The sequence below is a fragment of the Sceloporus undulatus genome, chromosome 5, assembly GCF_019175285.1.
Source record: "Sceloporus undulatus isolate JIND9_A2432 ecotype Alabama chromosome 5, SceUnd_v1.1, whole genome shotgun sequence".
NCBI lineage: Eukaryota > Metazoa > Chordata > Lepidosauria > Squamata > Phrynosomatidae > Sceloporus > Sceloporus undulatus.
In genome coordinates, this window is record NC_056526.1 from 44,160,472 (window position 1) to 44,179,697 (window position 19,226).

Sequence of the window (19,226 nt, forward strand, 5' to 3'; positions counted from 1 at the left end):
AAGAATATTGAGGAAAGTGTTTCTTTGATTCCAGAATTGTTTAAGTGCACCCAGCAGATCAGAAACACAGATGAAAAGCCAAACTGAAAGAACCATCTACCCTTCTCCAAAACTTCCTCTCTAGATGTACGGTTGAGGATGCTACACTTGCCCTGAACTGAACAATGACATTTCACATTCCCTAGTGTGGGCACCTAACAAGCCCAGTAGTTCAAGAGGTATAAAAAGGTAATCCTCTTTATGGCATGGCAGATCTCAAAAGATATGGAACAGGTATTATGTTTTACAAGATGTACCAGAGAGCCACTGGAATCAGAATTCCCTTTTGCTATAATGCCTGCTAATCCTGGAAAGCCTCATAGATAAAAGGGAACATATTGTTATGTAGTTAATGGTAAAGGTACAATGGTAACGCTCATTTAAATCAAAGATTACATCAGGACACCTGCTTTAAATAACCAGTTGACAGAAGGAATTGTCATGCTCCAATTTAAAGTACTGTAGATTCTCTTCAAAGAAAAGTCCTGTAGTGGTTCAATCATTTCAAAAAACATCTTCAAAATTTGCTGTATAGTAATTTTATGAATTGTATAAATATAACAAACAATAAATAAAGTATTGTTATAACTGTATTCTCTGGAATAAGTTGCTACATGCTTTTGGAATTATCAACTACTGCTGAAAAAGGCTATCTCATGTTAAATCTATGCCATGCCCTCAGTTTCCAAACAACAAATAATGTGATGTTGTCATCTACCTGATTCTGGTAACTTTCACCAACTCAATTTCATAGCAATAAATAAATAAATCTGTCCTTAAAAGCGTAACAAGCTCTTCTTTGAAATGACAAATGTAAAACGTAAATAAGAAACAAATAATCAAATACATGTCATTAAATCAACAGACACAAGAACTTCTGAGAAAGATGTAAGTATTATACAAATAATGAACTGAATGAATCAGTAAAAGTGAAGCATTCTTTTCAAACTGTATAACATTTCACTTTTTCTGTATTAAGCAGGAGATTGTATTGTGTTAAAATTTGGGGCACCATAGCATAGAAAAGATGTTAAACAAACATGGGAAACTGCAAAAGAAAATTGGCTGTTCAGACTACAGGAAAAGAAAAAGGAGGAGGGACCCATTTTCAAATACGTATAAGGCTATGAGAAGAAAGATGTGAAATAACTCACATATCCCCTAAGACGAGATAGAACACTTAAACAACACAATCAGTCTAAATACGCCAAACTAAAGAAATAATTCAGCAAAGAAGCACTCTTCTTAAAGTGGTTGTGGAAATCTTTCTGTGTAAATGTTAATGTGCATGCCTCTTCCCCCATTCCCTAGGGGATAGATGCTTTATATCAAAGATCTTGTTATAAAACAGGCACGATTTACTAAATCTATTGCTACTCTAATTAAGGTTTGTTTACTATATGTATAGTTTCTATGTGTTAATAAAAAGACTGTTTTCTAAACTGTGAGATATCAAAATTTCTAGTTGTTGTTGTTTCCAGAATAGACACAAGTTAAACTAGTACAAGCAGTCAGAATCAAAACAAATACTGAGACAGAAGGATTGTACAAAAATTCAATTAAGGATTCCATGATAGGTAATCAAGACAGGAACAAGAACCCAGAACCCATCAAAGCCCTGGAAGCAGAATGGGTAGACTAGGATTCAAGCAGACAAATAGAACTGTAGGCACATCTTGATCAAGAAATCCAGAAACCGATGCAGACATGGCCCACAATGGAGAGTGGACTACAAGATATCAAGACAGAACACATGAAGGACTCAGCTCATGCTTTTGAGAAGGAAAGGATATGCAGGAAAAATAAAGCACAGGATAAGATGAACAAAGTAGCAGGTTTGTTTTGAATTCACATTGAACTGTGCTCCACCTTCCAAAACCCTGATGTCTCTCCAAAAGTCTTCCTAAACTCTTAGTAAATTATGATGGTTTGTTGTACAGGTTAGCAGCAGGACAGTAAATATTTTTAAAAATCAGGCATGGATACAATGCAGAATATATTATATTATGCAACTGCAATAAGGCCACATGCCACTAGCCCACATTTCATGCAGTCAACCCTCTTTGTAAAATCACTCCTAATTAAATAAAAATTAAAAACATATCACTGAGGACAGCACATTAAAAAAATGAACTTCTTTTACCAATAAAACCAAATTTACCATCAATGCAACCCTTGAGATGACTAAATTCACAACCTCTGAGAGGATGAAACAAGATATATGTTTAATTCATTTTAATAAACAATTGGATAAAGCAAAATTGCAACTACATGGTATATTATACATTTATATTACCAGTTTTTCTTCTTATCTTCCCTGATGTTGTTCTTTTAAAAAATGGAGGAGTAAAAGATTTCATTTGCTCTTCTGTGGTTGCTGTCACAACTATGGTGCCTGACTTGTTTAATGATAGTATTTCAGGGTCCAGATCATCATAACTGCAGAACAAATATCAAATTGGAAAGGTACCAAATAAGTGTAAAACATTAATCTTGCAATTTTTTAATTCAGCAAATACCTGCCATTTAAGTAATTAAAGTACTAAAAGGCTTATGTCCAGTATGCTTCAGCAATGAACATTTCCTGCTGCTCCATGTTCCAGTATTATCAGTGGTGATATCAGCCACTTCTAAAGCAGAATGTGATTTATTTAAATAGCTCTGAATGTTGACTTTATTCATACTTCCATTTATTTAATGTATATAATTTGTTATCTTGAGAATAAATCTTTATTAAGGTCATAGAACAGCACAATAATTTATCAGAATTTAGTCAGGTTAATGTTGTAAGAACAATGTTATAAAAATCACAATGGATGGTGAAATAGGCATGGCTCCCCAGTCTGTCTCTTTAGACTAAGAGACTGAGGGTCTTTGCCACTTGTCAGATAACCTGGATTATGTCTGGAGTTTCATTAGCACTTTCTGGCCACCTGGACATCCAATTCAGAATGTTGGTCTAAACCAGATAGGGAGAATTAACATCAATACTCCACTTCAACATAGAATCTTGGGAAATTTACACAGGATATCGAGCACACTCAAATCGGTTAGGCTATTTATTATATGCTTTCATAGATATACAAACATATACATTCTCCTCAAGTAGAAACACAGATGTCAGTTCTGGGGCACTTGTTTTTCTCATCTGTTTCACAACATTGCACTGCATGTAAGGCATCATACATCCATTACATTAAAGCATATGGCCATTAAAAAGTTACACTTTCATGAAGACTGGACCTGTCTTCATCGCTTTAATAGGCTTTCCTGTAATTAACATATAAAAACAATACAATCTTAAACATAATTTGAGCCATTTATCCATCATCATCATATTCCTTCATACTTTTCATAGTGCCTGTTACGACATATACAGTAGGCTCTTGACAGCTGCTGGAGTTTGGTTCCAGCTTCCAATAATATATACACATACATTTTGAAACATCTAGCTTTATGTATTGTCTCTTATATGATATAGTCTATAGGTTACACTGGAGTACATTCTGTATTTCATAGGTATATTCCGAGGCCTCAAATTTGACAACCCAATAGGCCTTGCCTGTAACGATGGTTACTTATTTTGAATCAATTATTTTCTCCTATAATCTCCAAATCCAGAGAAAAGTTAATAAATAGAGACAAGAAACTAATGCCAGCTGTAAATGAAAAGCTGTTTCACAACTTTAATGCTGCTCTACGAGAGTTGCATAATTAGTTCCCTGACATTTGTATTATGTCTCCCACTCAAGTTTACCAGCTAGGTTTGAACAAATAAAAGATATGGAATAAAGCAGAACATGTCTGAAAGCCAAGAGTTTGCTAAAACAGAGGTAGAAAGTTTGTCATTACGATGCAAACTGCAGGAAAAGAGATTCCACCTCAACATAAGGAGGAACCTCTTGACAGTAGGGGCTGTTCAACAGTGGAACAAACTCCCTCAGAGTGTGGTGGAGTCTCCTTCCTTGGAGGTCTTCAGACAGAGGCTGGATGGCCATCTGTCGGGGATGCTTTGATTTAGATTTCCTGCATGACAGGGGGGTTGGACTGGATGGCCCTTGCGGTCTCTTCCAACTCTACGATTCTATGATTTTTACCTGGTCATATTCTGTAAAGTGTGAACTTCAACATTATAAAATTCTTCTATCCGTTTTTTAAACAAATTGAAGTGACCAATTCCCAAGTAAATATTCAGCTGAGATCTCCATGGCATTTCTTCAACATATATCCAACGAAACCTTCTTCGTTTTATGTAGACATGGCAGCGTAAATTCAGCTTGTTAATCAGCATTTGGTAAGCCAACTTTTTTGATTCATTTTCTTTCCTAAATAAAATAACAGTAACAATATTTTAGATTACAAAAACTAAATTGTTTTGTCCAATAAGAATTATTTAACTAGACCAATGGAGTGCATTTAGAAAGGAAATAGTTCTGAAATTACAATAATGTTTACACTGGTTCTCTTCACTGGAGCATAAATAAGCTTCCAATATTTGTTTATGCTCTTTCAAAAAAACACATTAAAATATGCTTGATATGTAAGGTAGACATAAAAATCTAAAAACAGGAGAATAATATAGGGAACATATGACTAGTGACAACTGCATAACTGAGACTTAGCTACAGTGTGCTCTTTTGTAGCATTGCCTTTCAACATGTGGCAAACCCTGCAGCATACGCTCAAGGGAGAAACTCTGATAGAAGTGAAGAAACTGCTCAAATGAATGAATACCGTATTTTCTGGCGTATAAGACAACTGGCGTATAAGATGACCCCCAACTTTTTCAGTTAAAATATGGAGTTTGGGATATACTCGCCGTATAAGACTACCCCTCTTCCAACGCACACCAAATAATTTTTTTTAAAAACATCAGATTTGATTTCAATATGGTAATTTTAATTCCAATGCTTATGACATGCAGGTACTTAGCAGGAAAACTTGTTTTATCCAAAGCCTGCTTGGATTGGTCAGCTCTCCCTGCCTGCCCAGCCCTCCCTGTCTCCAAGACTATCAGTGCGGTAGCGCAAACACAACTCTTTTTTCCATACCCTGGGCATCCCGGACACCTGCAGCTTGCTCTGCCCTTCGCTTACACCTTTCCGGTGAGGTGCCTCCTCACCTTGTCATCAGAACCACATTAAGTCACTTCTTTCAACGAATCCTGGTGAGTGGATTTTCTTCTACCGTACTAGTACAGCGGTTGCCGCATACGGTGGGGATGCAGCCGCGGCTGCTTTTGAGCTTCCCCCACCATATGTGGTGACTGCAGATTCTCCAGTCCGACTTGGAGGTTTCAACACCTGCCCTATAAGACAACACATGGCGTATAAGACGACCTCTGACTTTTGAGATGATTTTCCTGGGTTAAAAAGTAGTCTTATACACCAGAAAATACAGTATCTTAGTTCCTTAGCTATATACACAGAAAATCATGCCAGTTTATATGCATTCCGAAAATTATGCATGGTTGATTGTTCACTTCCCAGAACTACAGTATAGCTCACATTCACTGTCAATGTCATAACTCTTAAGACATTCCTGGCAACATCATGTAAGATGCTCATACTTAGCAACTTATTTTGTGCAATTTAAATTTGATTTCTTACAGAATTCTTATCAGTTTTCTGTGTAATTTTATTGGTGTTTTAATGGTATAATAGGTATAATTTGTATTCTGACTTGTAATTTGTATATTAATATGTATACTTTATTGTATTTTAATTTTAGAACCCTTTTAATTATGTAGCAAACTGCCGTATATATATAGCTCTGCAGAAAAGTGGGCTGTAAATCAAATTAATAAATGCAGTAATTTATTTAGAAAGGCAATGAATACACCCTAGTAAGAATAATGTATCAAGAAAAAGGGCAGCTTGCAATTTGGAAAAGTCTATAAAAGACGATATGTACATGGAGATTTCCCTGTGAACATGTCTGAATCATGGTAATTATGAAAATAATGCCAGAAAACTACTCTTCATCATCCTATCTCCAAAACAATACTAATTATATTATGAACTATCCTCAAAATGGCTATTATTGCCAGAAAGACATGTGAATGAAATAATGCCTTAACAGTCACTGAAATACTCTGTTACTCATCATTTCTCATCAGCATAACACTACTTAAAACAAGATATAACTTACTGCAGATATTCTGAATAGAAAAGTGTTTTACTGATTTGTGTTAGATGAAGACAGTGTCATTTTGAGGATTTTTACAAGTTTGGAAATGCGAGTCTTAGGGGCTCATATAATGAATTCACTATCAAATTCTCATTAGTCTGAGCCAGAGGAAAAATTGAACTTCCTCCCAAATTAACCTAGCTGCTAAATCAAACAACTGCCATTTCTCCCTCCTGTTGATTCACTTGGTGATGACTGTTGCTGCTGTGGCAATACAAGGCTGAAAAGAGAGAAATGAGGGGAAATCTCTCCCAAATTCCCTCTCTAAGGCCTATGATACTATATAGTATGCTACATACTGTACCCTTAAATATCTCACAGTCCATGGGTGTATAACACCATGGGTTACAGCAACTGCCATATTAGCTCCTTGTAGGAGCATAAAGGACAGAACCTTCCATTGTAACTTCCTGCCCTGTCCCAAATAAGTCTTCTAAAAATTAATGTTTGTCCCAGAGAGCCAACTGTGACTTCCAAAAGACTTAAAGAGGATCCAGACCACACCACAGTTGGATAGATTTTTCAATGAAACCACAGCCCTCAATTTGAAAGACCTACCGTATATACTCATGTATAAGTAGACATGATGTACTGTATAAGTCGAGCGCAGTTTTTGGGGCCAATATCATGGATTTTGATATGACCCGTGGATAAGTTGAGGGTCAAACACAGAAGCATGTTACAAAAGATCTAAAGGGAGAAACAAAGCACCACTTCCCTCCCTATATTGCCGTCTCTGGACCTCTCCCAAGGGTCACAGTCTCAGCATGAAAAGGGGGAAACAAACCTTGTCATGCACACACACACACACACACACACACACTCTTCCCCTTACCAAAAGCATCTCTAAGGCTCATGATTTACAAAAAGAGAGGAAAGACCCCTCTCTCTCTCTCTCTCTCTCTGCCCTTCACCCCCAGGATTTCCAGGCAAATGGCTTGCAAGATGGGGTACAAGCCTGGGCATACTCTGTCTGTGTTTGTGTCCCTTGCCTCAGCAGCTGCTTATTAGCTCTGGCTGCGGGGAAGGCTGAGGGATAACAGATACACATGCACACACAGGAGGGGAGAGAGAGGACAGTGTGCTGGGGATTCAAATGGGGAGCTGTTATAAAGCTACAGAGGAAGATGGGCATTTCTTCTTTCAGCAAATTTATAAGCATAAACTTATTGCCCCATATATAAGTCTACCCAAGATTTTGGAGTCCATTTTTGGGCATTAATTTCTCGACTTATAGTCAAGTATATATGGTAAGCAGGGCAGTTGAGGACCAAGAATTTTGTGGTTCTCTCATTCATAGGGTTGCCAGAAGTGGAAGTCAATTTGACCCCAATTAACAGCAACAATAACTCATCACCCTGTCAGCTATTTCACACTTTTTAAAGGCCAATTCAGACCTTTTTTTTCAAACCAGGAAATGATCTGACTTGCTGTTCCACTCCTGCTTCCTGTTTCACAAAAAGGTCTTTATACAGTGAACAGCAGTTTCTATGAGTCTAAAACATTTTGTGCATTCACAAAAATGCTCCCAGAAGATAACAAAATGGCCAGTAAGATATCTTCAAAGGTTTTGGAGCACCATTAGATATTTAGAGACAAAAATAAATCTCTAGCACACCCCCAAATCTGTTAGATGAATGGGCCCTGAGAGTTTTCAGGGAGCCTGGGGAATGCTCATTGCCCAGCTCTGATGTAATCCTTGGGATATTGACATTTCCCTTAAGTACTCACACATGCTATGTGGGAGGACTGGACTTGGTTGAATCTCCAATCAAAAGCGGTACAGAGTCCCAACTGTTGTGAATTGCTTCGATGTTTTAGGACCAGTTCACCAGTCACCACTCAATGTGAAAAACAAAGTTATGAAACATCTTTTTCTAATTCTTTAATGATATATGCCACAAAATCAGAAATAAAACAGCTATAATTGAAATCCAGTTAAATTTTATTTACAGACCATACAGAGTTCAATTACCTTTGTGCGTCAGATAGTCTGCGTGTAATCTGTTTCATGGGATATTTTTTCTTAGCAGACTTTGATTTTTTCCCAGGTGTTGGTGACATTGTCATCTGCATAAAAATAAAATATGCTATTTTACAATAGTTAACATTTGTTAAATCTGTAACTGTACTACATTAGCCACATGAGAATCCAGATTACCACCTATAATATCCTAAAACTTAACAACAGTGGACAGTGAAGGAAAATAAAACAAATTATTCTGAACTGTGGTACTTATTAAAAAGTTACTATAAAGAAAAAAAAATGCTTATTTTCCCATGGTTGTCAAAAAATAAAAAAGAAGCCACCCCAGCTGCCATTTTTCATGCTTTCAAACCTTTTCAATTCTTCACTTGGGATGTCCCCCAAGTGGATGGGATGGTAGGATTCAACTATGTGTCTGTATGTTTGTAAATAAATACATTGTTAATATACCATACCTATATATATATACTATTAAAAGCTGATTCCCTCACGTTTACAAGAGGGAGACGCTAGTCTCGAGCCACAAGAAAGTATTACTGCCATAACTTGAGTTCTTGAATAGATCTGTATGATGACAAACTCTTCCTTGACTCATGTATAGGCAGCAGAGCACATCATTTAACAGAAAAAAAGGCAAATTTGTCAAATACAGGAAATATAAATGTAAGAAAACACAAAGAACATAGGATAAGCAGAAACCTCAGCTTTACCAAGAAACATCTATGCAAGAAACATCCATGCAGCCACCTATCATGGACGAGGGAGCACAGCTCCTCCACCCACCCAAGAATGACTACCACAGTGAGTATCCAAACCTTATTCTCTGGATGATGCACTGAAGCAATTCATAATTATGAATGATGTAGCCAAGATCATAAACTGAAAGCTGCTTCCACAGACAGGTACTTTATGTAGGTGTACTCTCTTACACACCTGGATGGTTCCTTGAACCTGTTATATTGCAAATGTCTTCCAAGGACACAAAGAAAGAATAGGCCCTGAGAGTAGCTGCTGACTTTACAGAATGAGCCCAAATGTGCTTAGGCCTTAACTTGTGAACCTTCTCAAAAAGTATGTACCTGTTCTTAACCACCTTGGTATCATCTGTCTTGAAGCTCTGTGATGTAATGTACATAAATTAAATGAAATAAGTGTCTCTGTGTGCTCTTTTCAAAATATACTTTCACTGCTCATCTCACATCCATAGTGTGCCATTTTCAAGTGTGTGAGGCAGTCTTGGGCAAAAAGAAAATGAAAAAAAGAAGATGTAGTATATGGCACCTAGACTGGGCTCTACAGGCTTTTACTCCCACTCAGACATCAGAAAGGCTGCTAGACTCAGAAAAACCCATGAGTGAAGACAAATAACCATCCAAAGGGAAGATATTTTTACCATACATCAAAGGAGTCACTGACAGAATAGGGAAACTAGTGAAGAAACACAACCTCCAAATGGTCTACAAACAGACTAAGAACATCCAGCAAATGCTGCACTCAGCAAAGGATAAGAGAGACTCTCTCATAGCAGCAGGAGTTGACCACATACCATGCAGCTGTGGACAAGTCTACATAGGGACCACCAAATGCAGATTTCAAACACAAATCAAGGAACATGAGAGAGACAACAGACTGGGTTAGCCAGAAAAATCAGCAGTAGCAGAACTTGTTATCCTGGGCATAAAATGCTGTTTGAAAACACTGATGCAAAAACCTTCTATCAAGTCAGAATGCACATGGAAGCCATAGAAATCTATAAACACCTGGACGATTTCTGACTTTTTCATTTTAAATATTTTTATTTCTTCATAAATCTACAAATTACAAGCATTCATCACATAAGCATTTATCTCATAAATCTAAAATATAATCATCAAATATTCACTCAAATTATCTAAATTCAATCACCTCACTTGGACCAGGAGTTCTCCCTCCCCTCCCCTATCTATCCTCTTCCTTCCTACTCCCCTTCCGGTTTGCCACACTAACGCCTTCTATCAATCTTCCTCCACCCCCTCCCTGTCTTCCATCACTTCCACATATCTTCATTCCTCTCCGGTCCTCTCAACACCTCCATCTCTATCCCCCTCTCGTACCCTTCACATTTACTCTAACCCTTCACACTTTATTACACAATCCTCCTCCTCCACCACCTTTCCTACCTAACCTTCCCTGGTCCAATCTTTGTACTACATATTCATTCAATACCTGTGCTCATTCATATGACTTCCACCACCAACATTTAGCAAAAAAAAAAAAAAAAAGTCTACTTTCGTATATCATTACCATAATCTACAATTTGTTTCAACTTATTTATCACTACATTACTTCTCTATCTCAGATAACATACTTTCCTACTCATTCCCGTAAAACCACGCATATATATCGATACCTAAGTCCATATTTACATATCTCATAAACTGTTCTTCTAATATAACCCTATTACCATTTTCATTCAGTTTAGTTTCATCCTGCTATGGCTGCTTATAATTGGAATTATATTTCTCTATCATTATTCAATACATCTTATCAATTTTCACCACCAATTCAAATCAAAAGGTCCTCCCACTTCTCTTTAATATACTTACTCACATTATCCCATCCTATAGATATCTTCTTCACTGAGTTACTTTTCATTATACAAGTTAGTGTATCCATTACCAAATAAATCATATAAATAATTTATCCACACTTTTATCTCAGGAACTTCTTTTGCTCTTCATTTTTGAACATATAAATTTCTAGCAGTAGTAACCATATACATTAAAACTAATATATCAAATCTTATTCATTTTTTGTGTTATGGTTTTCCAATATCCCTTTGCTTTTTTGCACATCTATGAACAGTGGAGATATGATCCCAGTACTTCTCCACTTTTTCAATAAAGATTATCTGTGCTTTTATAAATTTTTGCTAATTAAATGCCATCTGAGGTACATTTTTAACCAATTTTCTTTCAAATTTTGTGCAGCTGTATATTTTACATTTCTTGTCCACACTCTTTCCCACTGCTCTCATTGAACTGGATGACCCATACCCTTTGCCCAACTAATCATTGATTCTTTAGTTACGTCTTGTTCTGCGTCCCAGGAAGCACCTGGACAATTTCAACAGGAAAGAAGAAATTCTTAAAGTAAACAAAGTTTGGCCATCAGTCCTGAAAAACACCAAAACCAGGACCTAGCAAATGCAAATGAAAACTACACAGGGTGAGGGGGATTCCCAGCAGACAATGGATCATTAAATAAATGGACAAACTGTAGGAGTTGGCATTCAACAACAGAACAATACACAGATTAACATGCAAATCGCCTCCTCTCAACCAGCAGTATATAGGCCCCACTCTTTCATTCCAGCATTCTCTGAAGATGCCAGACACAGCTGCTGGCAAAACATCAGGAATAAACTCTTTGAGAACATGGCCTCATAGCCCAAAAAACCCACAAAAAATCTATAAACATAATTTGTTTAACAGCTGTGTTTTCAGTTACTCAGTCAAATAATGTTCATCCCCCGGGATGAACACATCTAACTGGCAGGGCAGGATAGAACAACTAAGAAGGAAAGAGAATCAACAGAAATAACCGAAAATGTGATTCCTGACTTGGACGCTAGTGTGAGGAGGATCTTACCCAAGGTTGTGGGTTGCTCTCTGCACACTCCATACAAAGTCGTTTTATTTTGGTTTACTCATAACTCTGTTTCCCACTTGGGAAAGGGGGAACAGAGAGTGCTGAGGAACATGTGGGTATTTAATGTACTTTTAAGCTCACTGTCACAAGGGTCTTCCTGTCAATGCCTCAAGGCTAGCTTTTTACCTCAGCTTCATCCAAAGATACCTCATGAATGACACTTGCCCAACACCCCACTCTTAATACACTTTCCCTAAATGTATAAAGGCTAGGGTCCTCCTCTTATAAATTTGATATCTTTTGTAGCATGTTTCTCGTGTCTATATTGTCGTGAATTCACAGACAGAAGCCTCTTGTAACAAACAAGCATCAACTTTATTCAGTAACATGTAGCAAGAATGAAGCTTATGTAGAATAGTTTCACAGATGGTATGGCTACAATGGTTACAATAAATCAACAGTTGCAGGCAACTCCCCACTCAAATTCTAGTCACTAAACTTCCCTGAACAGATCTCTGACTGCTCATCTGCCTTACTCTTCCTACTCCCTCAGAAGAGCTCTAACTGAATACTCAACAACTCTTCTAAACTAAACTGTTCACTTCTGCCTTCTGACCACCATTCACTCCTCCCTTTTATATCTACTCTTCCCACTGCAGCCCCTACAGCCAGCCTGAACCAGAATTGGCTGTTGGAAAATCAAGTCTGCCCAGTGGCTCCATCACACACACCTGTTGATATATTCCCAGGCAACAAAAGTCTGCCCAGTAGCTCCATCACACACACCTGTTGATATATTCCCAGGCAACAAAATAATATAGAGCCTACCTTATTGAGGTCTGGAGTTTGAAGTTTCTTTTTATCTGCAGATACATTACGTTTTCCTTTTTTCTTTCCTCGCTTGATACCAAGAATACCTCTATTTCGTCTAGTAAACAATAACAGGGAAAATTACTACCTATAGGAATGCTGCAGGAAACAGCACTAATTTTTAGCATTAGATGTGACTAGCCCCTCAAAGCATCTTTATAGTTTAAAACCTATCGGCCCCATTAAATATCATCCGACTTTACTAAATTTTAAATATTCTGTTTCTCAAATTATTAAACCTTGTTTGCCAACACATACTTATTCTAATCTGATTTCATAGTTGTGAAGGTGGAAAAAGTTGTTACAGACTACAGAGTGAGATTTAAGAGTAACAAACCTGCCTGAGTGATGTCACTGAGTCCTTAGTCACACATTAAAAACTTAATAACCATTATACTTTGAAATAGCGGTATATAAATAAAACAAATTATTATTAATTATTATAACAATTTATAAATTACAGGGAAGGTATGCCTAAACTGCCATACAACAAATACGTTTTGACCAGTGGTGTGGGTTTTCTGGCAATAGTAGAAAAGTAGAATTTTGTAAGTCTATTAAAAGTTAGCTTCTTTAGTTTCATATTACGTTCCAATACCTACAAAGCTTACATTATAATTATTTATAATTATAAATAAAAATCCAGACTAAACTCTCCTAAAACAGAATCAACCACCCATGTTAATCAGCCCCCCATCATTATTGCCCATTATTGTCATACTGCTGTCACTTCTTGCCGAGCTATTTTAATTGATGTTATTCCAGTTAAATATTTTATTGTTATTGTTATTATTTTGTATTGATGGGAGGGAGGGTGGAAGGGTGAGGGTTATCAGGGACTGTTTCATTATTTTTTTCTGTGACTTTGTATTTGAAATTTTCCTTACTGTTATCCACCTCAATCCTCAAACAGGAGAGGCGGGATACAAATAAATATATCATCATCATCATCATTTTACTGGGATTTTTTCAATAATCCAAACGTAATAGTATATGCTTCCTTTGTACAGTGTGTCTGTGTCATACGCTGACACGCCATACTCGGCTTTCAGCATATGCTGAATTCTGCGTCGGAAGAAGTAATGTTGTGTGCGCCGATGGTGCATGCACTGCACCACACACACAAGCACCATTGTTTTTAATAGGGCTCCATCATACGCGGTATTTCCCTTACGCAGGGGGGCCCATAACCAGGCCACTGGGGGAGGGAGGCATGTGTGGTCAGCCCAGCTCCTTGCAGCAGCGTGGTTTACCTGTGGAAAACCAGGCTGCTGCAAGGAGCCAGGCCACGTGCCGGCCTTCCAGCCAGAAGTCTCACTCCTTCCAGCCATAATTCCCATTCTTTCTGGCTGGAATCCTGTCCCTTGCTATGAGGTTCTAGGAACTGTAGTTTTCTGTTGTTGTGTGCCTTCAAGTAGTTTCCAACGTATGGCAACATTAAGGGGAACTTATCAAGGGGTTTTCTTGGCAACGTTTGTTCAAAAAAAGTTTGCCATTGCCTTCCTCTGAGGCTGAGAGGGTGTGACTTGCCCAAGGTCCTCCAGTGGGCCCCGATGGGAAGAGAAGAAAAGCCCGGCTTCCCTAACTCTCCCTCAAAAGGAAGGACTTTGCAATCCTGGAGTTGTGCTCAATGGAAAGTAAAAGACCAGCTGTCCTCCTTTTCCAGGACAGACGCTCCATTTCCACCTCCTTCTGTCCAGGATTAATTCCATAATGCCCTCCATTTTGAGCCAGGGTGACCAGCCATCCTCCTTTCCTAGGACAGGTCTTCCATTTCCACCTCCTTCTGTTAAAAAGAAATTCCATAATGCCCTCCATTTTGAGCCAGACGTCCTCTTTTTTCCAGAACATGGTTCCATGGGAGAATCAGGCCACTGCAAGGAGCTGGGCCAGCCACACGCATCTTCCTGCCCCTTCTTGCCATGGCCCAGTTGTCCCAGGGCAAACATGCATGAACCCCGCCCCCATCCCAACCATCTGTGGCTGCCACATGCCCTGAGAGACTGGACCACGTACCAAGAAGGGCACAACATGGTTCTAGTTTCTGGAGTAGAAGAAAACAAGCTTGCCCCAACCTCAATATGACTTCCTTTCAAATATTTAAATATGGCTATCACCTCACCTCTTAACCATCTCTTCCCCACACTAAACATACCCAGCTGCTTGAGATGCTCCTCACTGGACATGTTTTCCATAGTGGGGGAACTATCATTTCATTACATCAAATTTCTAAAATCTGGCCCATAAAGCCTAAGGATACTTTCAGTAACACATCCAATGCTGAAATAATAGAAGTTATTTTTATACCTACTTTCTAAAATAGTCTTGTACTTCATCAGCCCACTCTATTATTCGTGAATATTTTTCTTCTTGGATTGCTTTGTAAACAAGCTTTACAAAATATTCAAGGAAGCGGGGGCTTTTCTTGAATTTCATAACTGTAAATATAAAATAGTTGTGGTTATTTTAACAACAAACTTCAACTAGTCCGTGTAATCACAGTATACATGCAGGGGGTGTGTTTCTGGAAAGAATAAACATTATCCACATTACTATAATCTTTGTATTTTCCTTCCATAGGACTGAATAAATAGACTGTGCAAAACCACAAGACAGATGTAGGTTTAAAGAAGTATTTGCCAAGAACTACAGTATAGGTTTATGTCCCCCCTACAGCCACTTCTATATACAGTTAGCCCTCCAGATTAACATATTTTTTTATCCACAGATTCAAACATCCATGGCTTGAAAATATTCCCCCAAAAATATAAAATCCAAAAATCAAATCTTGGTTTTGCCATTTTATATATGAATCACCATTCTACTATGCCACTGTAATTAATTGGACTTGAGTATCCACAGATTTTGGTATCCACAGGGGGTCCTGAAATCAAACCCCAGTAGATACCAAGGGTCCACTGTACACATGAAAAATTATTTCCCCAACTGATCCTATCTTTGTCATTATTCAAAAGAACATTGCACTGATTTCAGTAAATCCCCTTGTCAGTAAGTACTCCTAAAATTCCAGCAGTTAGATTTTGATGGTATCAAAACATAAAGAAAGAACAAATGCATTTAAAGTGAATATGTGATTCATGAATTGCACTAAATATCCACTCATTGTAGATCACTTTGGGACACAAAGCCACAAGGTAAGTGAATCCATTTGAAACAATTCAAAATTTGAGAACAAAGGAATTTTATCTTTGTTTTTTGCTCTAACAAGAAGCAACAAAACAAAACTTCTACTGGTTTTAAGATTAAACAAGGAAAAGGAAGAAGCAGAAAGACAGGAATTCCTTTGCTTGTGGGAGAGAAGTGCTTCAGAGCATGTTGTTGTTGTCATGTGCCTTCAAGTCATTTCTGACTTATGGCAACCCTAAGGCAATTGTATCATAGGTTTTTCTTGGCAAGATTTGTTCAGAGGAAGTTTACCATTGCCTTCCCCTGAGACTGAGATCATTTGGTTTGCCCAAGGTCAGCATGTACATTTTGTGGCTGAGCTGAAAATCGAAACCTCATATCCAGAGTCATTGTCCAGCACTCAAACTACTATGCCATGCTGGCTTGCAACAATTTTTTTCACACTTCTTTGGACCTCTGTGTAGTGACGTCCATCATCATTTTTGGCCTATCAACTGCTGAAACTTTAACTGTCTTAAATTCCATTTTTGGGGGAAATGTGAATGAATGAATGAATGAATGAATGATTATTATCTACAAACTTTTCTTTATATGTTTTTCTTGCTTTCCTGCTTTCTTTTGTTGGACAGGCTGAGAGAAGAAGTAGCAGAAGAAACTATATGTGTGGGGGGGGATGGCTGACTTGAACCCGTGTGAAGAAGACCCATCTCTGGGGAAGGACAGAGAGGAGCATCCATTGTCAATTCTTTGAAAGAATCCTTCACCTCACTCACCTCTCTCAGACCTTCTTCGCTAAGGAGAAAAGTAGGAAGCCAGCTTCACTCCTCTCTGCCCCAACAAAGGAGGATTGACAATCCTTCCTCACCATGGAGAAGCTTCACCTTTTCCACCTGGTCATCTTGGAAGGAGGAACCAAGTAGCTGGTCAAGCAGACAGAGAAGCTTTTAACCTGTGACAGCTTTTGCTACATGACAAGCATTGGCAAGAGGCTTCTCAAACACTGTTCAGACTCTTACTTGCTACTCTCAGGTTGACCAGGTACAAAGGGAGCAACCGAGTAGCCAGTGAAGCAGCAACCAAGAAGCCTCTCGCCTGCACCAGCATTTGCCGCAAGGCTGGCATCAGCATGAAGCTTCTTGGCCGCTGCTCAGCCAGCAACTTGGTTACTATTCCCAGGGTGACCAGATATAAAGGGAACAGCAACCAAAATTGGTTGTTTTGAATTTGCATTAGAACAGACCTAACATCAGGAAATAGGCAGGGGGGGGGCACTAGGGTTGTTGTCTAAGAGAAAGGAGGTGATAGCCCAAAGAAGTTTGGGGACCATGCCCTAGAAAGTTGTACTGTGCTTGATATACATGCATTGTAGACAGACGTTACTGAAGTTGATTCAGAAGGATGTTGAGGTGGATATGAAATGGGTGCAAAAGACTCAGAATGCTGCTGAAGAGGCAAAGGTGGAGCAGTAGGCCATATATCTTGGGCATTTCTCCAAACAGAATAATGAGGAGCATGAGATCAAGGCATCTAATAAGGTGAATGACATGGTACACACAATGGGGATGGAGAATGTCGTGAATGTAGATGATCCCTCGACTCATAGTCCCTTTTCTGCACATATCCTTCTGAACAGAGTAAGGCATAGTTGTATTCATAATAACATCAGTGTTGAGAAAGATGTCAGTGCGAAGGAGTCACGTCTATATTACTATTAAGAATCTGAAGTAGGAGAGTACTGTGTAACTGAAAGTTCTTTAGAGTTACCCCTGTTCTGCTCAAGACGGACAGGAGGAGAATCATGCTGACGTGAAGAACTATCCCAAATCTCTCTTTCCAAGTATGATTCAACACAGAGAATTTTGGGAGAAACAGAAACAGTCCCTGGTTCTATAAAATGACAATTTTGCAAAGGACACACAATTACAGGTGTTATAGCGGGTACTGGAATCCTTCATTACCAAAGATGCAAACTGAGAAGAGTCTCCACAAGTTCTGAGCTGGAAGGAGGAGCAGTTATCGTGGTCGAAGATGCTGCCAATACTGGTTGAGGAGACATGTCTTTTCACAGAGGTTTTTTCTTCATTGGGAGCTGTGCTTAAAGCCAGGCTTCCCACCACTAAATCTGCAGAGCTTAGACTCCTCCCAAGCTGTTCATGTCAATTTTAATTTTCTTTTTTTGAGAGCTTGGTTAGAAAAGCCACAACAAATGATGCAGAACTGAATTTTATACCCCTCTCCCAAGCAGTAAAGGCACTCAGATTATGTTCTTTTTAGAATTTTAAAGAAAGCTATATTAGATTGATGCCATAATTATTACATGTTTGATATTTTAGTGCAAACACTAAACACAAAATAAAACAGATTAAAATTGCTACCTTCCTTAAAAGCAGACTTAGTTTGCCAGTTTGAAACTACAGGATACAAAAGCAAAGAATCTTCTTCTCCTGTAAATTCCTGTCCTACATGGACCAGATAAAACAAAAACCAACATGACAAAGGTAATATAGAAGTGTTCCAGAGAATGGACACAATCCAGTGAAAGTTAAACATTTTTAAGTACCGGTCATTTCAATAGCAAACAATTATTAACTATGTACATGAATTTCCACTGCGAACAGTATCTAGAACTATTTATACTAAAATATAAAATGAAATGCAAAATTATTATTAAATTATAAAAATATACAATTATATAAATTTATAAATAAAATTATATAAATTATAGAAGCAAATCAGTTGTAAATGAAAACAATAAAGAAAGAAAGAAATAGCATTCATTAGTTAAAACCCACTTCAACAAACATCTTAAAACTGAATTAAAAAATACAGCCATGTTAAGCTGTGGAATCAGTATGAAGAGAGATCTTGTAGCACCTTTGAGACTACCTGAAGAAAGACATTGTAGCATGAGCTTCCTCAGGTGCATTTGGTGGGGATGCACCAAATGCATCTGAGGAAGCAGACTGAAATCTACGAAAGCTCATGCTGTCAATTTCTTTCTTTCAGTTAGTCTCAAACATGCAACAAGATCTATCTACAGCTTAAAACTGTGACATTGAATAGAAAGACTTTTCCTGGGCAGGAAAAGCTGGGAAAGGCCTTTTTCATGTTCCCATTAATCTTCTGTGTGATGAGAAAGAAAGATGGCCTCTTCTGAGAATCTTAATATCCAGGCAGACATAACAAGAAACAAGACATAACAGACATAACAAGCAAAGAAAGCAGAACATCAAAAGGTTGGTTATGTGAGCAACAAGATAACCATTTGAAGAACTACAGTTACATTGATGTGTTCATTCCTATTCTAGAGTCAGTTACTTGTGAAGGACCATACAGAATGGCTGTGTACCCTTAGTTGAAAAAG

The 19,226-nt window shown here is 38.1% G+C and overlaps 1 protein-coding gene across 6 annotated transcripts in view; it reads right to left on the bottom strand.

Annotated features, from left to right (window-relative positions):
- CFAP54 (cilia and flagella associated protein 54) overlaps positions 1–19,226 on the bottom strand; it is a 157,628-nt gene that overhangs the window by 74,331 nt on the left and 64,071 nt on the right. For all 6 annotated transcript variants that reach the window (XR_006104082.1, XR_006104081.1, XM_042468528.1 and 3 more), the window contains exons 30-35: positions 18,238–18,321; positions 15,027–15,153; positions 12,674–12,773; positions 8,204–8,298; positions 4,137–4,364; positions 2,336–2,478 (exon numbers count right to left, since the gene is read on the bottom strand). Coding sequence is in view for 4 of the 6 variants with exons in the window: in XM_042468528.1 (XP_042324462.1) it covers positions 2,336–2,478; positions 4,137–4,364; positions 8,204–8,298; positions 12,674–12,773; positions 15,027–15,153; positions 18,238–18,321 (777 nt within the window). In the remaining 2 variants the exon portion in view is untranslated. The remainder of the gene's footprint in view (positions 1–2,335; positions 2,479–4,136; positions 4,365–8,203; positions 8,299–12,673; positions 12,774–15,026; positions 15,154–18,237; positions 18,322–19,226) is intronic.